Source organism: Penaeus japonicus, unplaced genomic scaffold (genome assembly GCF_977035675.1).
Source record: "Penaeus japonicus unplaced genomic scaffold, GWHDUDI00000001_assembly GWHDUDI00000011, whole genome shotgun sequence".
NCBI lineage: Eukaryota > Metazoa > Arthropoda > Malacostraca > Decapoda > Penaeidae > Penaeus > Penaeus japonicus.
Genome location: NW_028234413.1, coordinates 31205266 through 31210265, shown reverse-complemented (window position 1 = coordinate 31210265; position 5000 = coordinate 31205266). Strand labels below are relative to the sequence as shown.

General features: G+C 36.4%; 1 protein-coding gene across 36 annotated transcripts in view; it reads right to left on the bottom strand.

Moving 5' to 3' along the window:
* LOC122260786 (proton channel OtopLc) overlaps positions 1-5000 on the bottom strand; it is a 142290-nt gene that overhangs the window by 13179 nt on the left and 124111 nt on the right. For 17 of the 36 annotated variants that reach the window (XM_086541848.1, XM_086541853.1, XM_086541858.1 and 14 more), the window contains 4 exons: positions 4761-4832; positions 2349-2507; positions 1827-1987; positions 292-442 (listed from right to left, as the gene is read on the bottom strand). In XM_086541848.1, the coding sequence (XP_086397974.1) occupies positions 292-442; positions 1827-1987; positions 2349-2507; positions 4761-4832 (543 nt within the window). The remainder of the gene's footprint in view (positions 1-291; positions 443-1826; positions 1988-2348; positions 2508-4760; positions 4833-5000) is intronic. The other 19 variants (XM_086541854.1, XM_086541856.1, XM_086541860.1 and 16 more) reach the window with 2 other exon arrangements.

Sequence of the window (5000 nt, the reverse complement as noted above, 5' to 3'; positions counted from 1 at the left end):
GTCTTCCTAAATTGTGAAAAAAATTATGAAGGGAAATGAGTGCTAAAACTAAAACATAAACACACTATTCTACATGTGCCTCTGCTAGTTTCTCTATCACATTTCTAACCAACTAAAAGGTTCCTCTTTTATCAAATTAAACCACATGCATCACAATGTATTTAAAGTGTGCAGGTGTCTTTATCTCTACATAAAGTTTGTCCTTTTGAAGAAACTATGCATGTGACTAGTGATGTCTAATGATACCCCCAAGGTCCTTTAGAACTGAAAATACGCAGGAAACTTTCTTACCTCCTCCATGATGTTGTCCGTGGCCAAGTTTCAAGTTTATAATCTCATGCTTAGTTTCCTGAACTAAAACATTAAGCCATATACACAGATTGGTCCCAATCATGTGCATAAGGCCAAATCTTGCCACAATCCTATGTCGACTGATTGCAACCTGAAAGAAGTACAAAGAAATGAAGTAGGTACATAGTAATACCAAAAAATGCATAACTTCTGTAGATAACTACATTTGCTGTTTGATAACTTATGCTATCATAAATCGTCTTCATAATATTAAAAAAAGGGGGGAAGGAGACAGGAGACAGGAGACAGGAAAGAGGAGGAGGAGGAGGAGGAGGGAGGAAGTTATGCAATCATAAATCATCTTCATAATATTAAAAAAAGGGGGGACGCAGACAGGAAAGAGGAGGAGAAGGAGGAGGAGGAGGAGGAGGAGGAGGAGGAGGAGGAGGAGGAGGAGGAGGAGGAGGAATAGGGAGGAAAGGTGGAGGAGGGAGGAAGGGAGGAGGAGGAGGAGGAAGGAGGAGGAGGAAGGAGGAAAGGAGGAAGGGTGGAGGAAGGAGGAAGGGAGGAAGGAAAGGAGGAGGAGGAGGGAGGAAGGGAGGAGGAGGTGAAGGTGGAGGAGGAAGGGAGGAGGAGGTGAAGGTGGAGGAGGAAGGGAGGAGGAGGTGAAGGTGGAGGAGGAAGGGAGGAGGCGGTGAAGGTGGAGGAGGTGAAGGTGAAGGAGGAGGAGGAGGAGGAGGAGGAGGAGGAGGAGGAGGAGGAGGAGGTGAAGGAGGTGGAGGAGGAAGAAGATGAGGAGGATGGGGAAGAAGAGGAAGAGAAATAAGAGGAGGGAGAGGAGAAAGAGGAGAAAAAGGAGAAGAGGAGGAAGATGTATGTGTGTTCAAGTGTGTTTCTGAGTGCTCATGTGTGTCTGAGTGATATTGTGTATTTGTCTATGTTCATGTGTGTATGTGTGTTATTTAGTATTTGTGCATGTTCATGTGTATATGTGTGTTATTATGTATTTGTGCATGTTCATGTGTGTCTGTGTATTATTTTGTATTGTGCATGCTCATGTGTGTCTGTGTTTATTGTGTATTGTGCATGTTCAAGTGTGTCTGTGTTTATTGTGTATTGTGCATGTTAATGTGTGTCTGTGTGTTATTGTGTATTTGTGCATGTTCATGTGAATCTGTGTGTTATTGTGTATTGTGCATGTTCATGTGTGTCTATGTGTTATTGTGTATTTGTGTATGTTCATGTGTGTCTGTGTGTTATTATGTATTGTGCATATTCATGTGAGTCTGAGTGTCATTGTGTATTAGCATATGTTTATGTGTGTGTGTATTATTGTGTATTTGTGCATGTTCATGTGTGTCTGTGTGTTATTGTGCATTTGTGCATGTTCATCTGTGTCTCTGTATTATTGTGTAGTTGTGCATGTTCGTGTGTGTTTGTTTTTGTTAATGTGCTTCTTTGTTTACATGTGAATGGGTATGCTTACAGTTTAATTAGCCTATAACTATAAACAGGTATATATAAACATTACAGACCCTTGAATTGAGGAAAATGAAATACATCTGGATGAAAGTGAACAACATCCGAGCACCAGGCGCAATGGCCAAGAGAATATCAGCACAGTTGTCGTCCCCTTTCAGCTCAAAGTACTGGCCAACTTCCAAGCCACTGTAGATCATACTGCCAATACCAAACACTGAAAGGATAATGTGTGTTTAACATAAGCTATATTTCTTTCATATAAATAGTTTAGCAATGTTTTTCTCTACATATCTTGTTATCCAAAGCCTGCATATTCATATATTTTCCCCTAAATCAAAAGAAGATTTTCTATATTGAGGACGTACATTAGCTGAGGAGGCTGACAAGTTATTACTAGGGAGAATCTCTAAATAATCTCAATAACCAGATGAAACTGTCAACTTTTAGATCTACAATCTTACAAAAAACTTCATTTACATAAAACAAAGCCTCCAGTATATAAATTACACCATTTTAAGCTATGCTTCAGCTGATCATATCTATCAGTCTTACTGAATTATTCCACACATACTTACAGACTGCACCCATTTTGAGGTACATAGAGCCATGGTTGTTGGATTCTGTGAGAGTGTACTTGGCTGGCTTGAAGCTCATTGTATTGACCGAAGCACGATCCGACTCCTTGTCTAGTTCTGACCCCCCTGACAAGTGTGACTCACGACTTGCCATGCGACCTGAAAGGGGTTTGATTCATGTGATATCTACCTCAGTACTGAAAGTACGTTGGACTATGTGCAGGAATCTGTAATATGTACAGATGAGGAAAATGAGTTCCCAAATAAATTTATTGTCTCCTTAATAAGAGTATTTACAACTTGGAAGCAGACGTCCTTGGGGATTTTGCCATCCAACAGATATACCTGACCAACTGTACAGTAAAAAAAGCATTCCTCATCTAACAGTATGAAATTAATAACAGCTATCATGCAATGCATTATCCCTATCTTACTCTTAAAAAGAAGAAATCAATCTTTTTACAATGGTAGTATCATTCTGTCTAGAACTGAGAGAAAAAAAAACATAAAAGCACACATGTCACAGCCAATCCACTCCAAAGTCACAGCGAAATTTTTTCCTACCTACAGATAAAAATATACAATTTGGCTTCCTAATAATTGTAATGACTAAAAGAAACAACTGCATCTACCTCACTCAAATACCTTGAAACCCAATTTCTGATTGTATCACTTCCTTCATAGTACTTAAATCTAGTGGTACAATGCACCTAAATCACATATTACATATCATCTAAAGAAGAAAAAAAGAAAGGATAATACTTTACCTTTCTTTTAACTTCATGCAAATGGTCTTAATGCTTTTTTAAGCCTTGAAACAATGTCTAAGCATTGACATCAAAATGAAAAAAGTCAGTCAGCTCAGTCTTATGATTATGAAATGGCAAAAGTGAGAAGGAATGTTAGCATCTTCTACCATCTATGGTAAATCATACTAGCTTTATAAAATCCTAGTTTAAATAGTCATTTAACCATCCTTTAAGACAATCAAGAGCAGATCAACCCCTTACAAATGGGTCTCCTAACATTATGATGTCAACAAATGATATCTTTTCTTAATCATTACTGTCATATATAAGTGTAGTCAGTTACATCTTGCCTATCCCTAATATGTTAGAACAATTTTACTGTCAATTAAAGCAGAGAGTAAATTTATCTTTCTCCTAGCACTCTCATCAGTCTTAAAAAAGAGACAATAAGGAAATATTAACCGAGATAAGTGAATTTCATGAATAATCACTCTGTATTTTGCATGATACTTTGGGTTTGCTACATGCACAAGAAAATGAACATATAAAATCATGAAGAGTTGACATGCAAATTTATCTCATAAAATAGCATATGAATTTAAGAATAATGAAGAAAGTTATCTAAAATGACAGTGATAAAGGAAGATTTTATTGTTTCATTAGTTATAAGACTTGGAAAAATGGGTTGAAGGTTTTAAATGATTCATGCATGATTGGTTATGTAATAGCAGTGTAACAACATCATACACTCTAAGTCAAAATCATGTACATGCAAATGTTAATTCATAAATGGAGAAAATATCAGATACTATTCTTATCTAATTTTCCTTTAAGAAATCATAATCAATATATATCTTAGCTTCAACAATTTGACAGATAAAATTTTTCATGCTTCTTTGCATTATTCATATACGTTCTTGGATAAATATATAGCTAATACACAAACACCAGCAACAAGGAAGTCTGAAAATGGAAACAGTAAGATGAAGACGCCTACATGCTCTCTTCAAGTCAAAAACATTTACAATTTTGTAGATATTAAAATCTTAACAAATCATGTCTCTGTGGAAGATGTGAGGCAGCCAGCAGCATGGTTGTCATGGGTAGCTTTTAAGGCTTTGATATTTACAAAGCTCAAAATATATGTACATTCCTTTGTCAACATGCCCAATTTGCTGTAAGCATCAAGCACTTTTGTACATATTCCAGTATTCAGAAAGACAACTGAGAACTATATAAACTGTGATGTCACTAATAATGTATCTGTGGTGTAATTTCTCCTTGGGTTTTTAGACCAGATATTTAAATACTTGGTCTTTAACTTTCCCTTTAATGGATCCCCATCTCTGAAGTACACCATGATCATAATTGCAATGCTTAACATGTAGAATAATCTAATGGTCAAAAAATAATGTTAATCAGATTAAATATAGAAAGCCCAACAAAAATTACAAAAAATGAAAATCATAGATTATCAAAAAAACTATTGGCATATAAGAGAGACTTTGACTTTATACAAAGTCTCTGTGTATTATTGTATTTATCTTTTAATGCCCTCCTAAGTTTGGTTAGATAATGTTAAAACACCTTACTGTGATCCCGTGTTAATGTTTGTAAATGTGGTAGTTCTCAATCATCTTTTAAATGTTATTATTCTTTCTACCTGTACCCTCTTGCTGCGAAGAGTTCCGATGAGGGAAGACCATGTGTAAGTCAGGCATAGCCATGTAGTTTCCTGGAATTGTATAATGGCAACAAGGCTTTGGTTGGTTCATGTTCTTCAACTGTCAGTCAAAGCAAAAACGTGTCAAATTTCGCTGTAGCAAATCACGTCTTCTTGCGGTTAACACAAGCTTTATATACATAGATACCAATTGGGTTCACAAACCAAAAATAAAGTTGG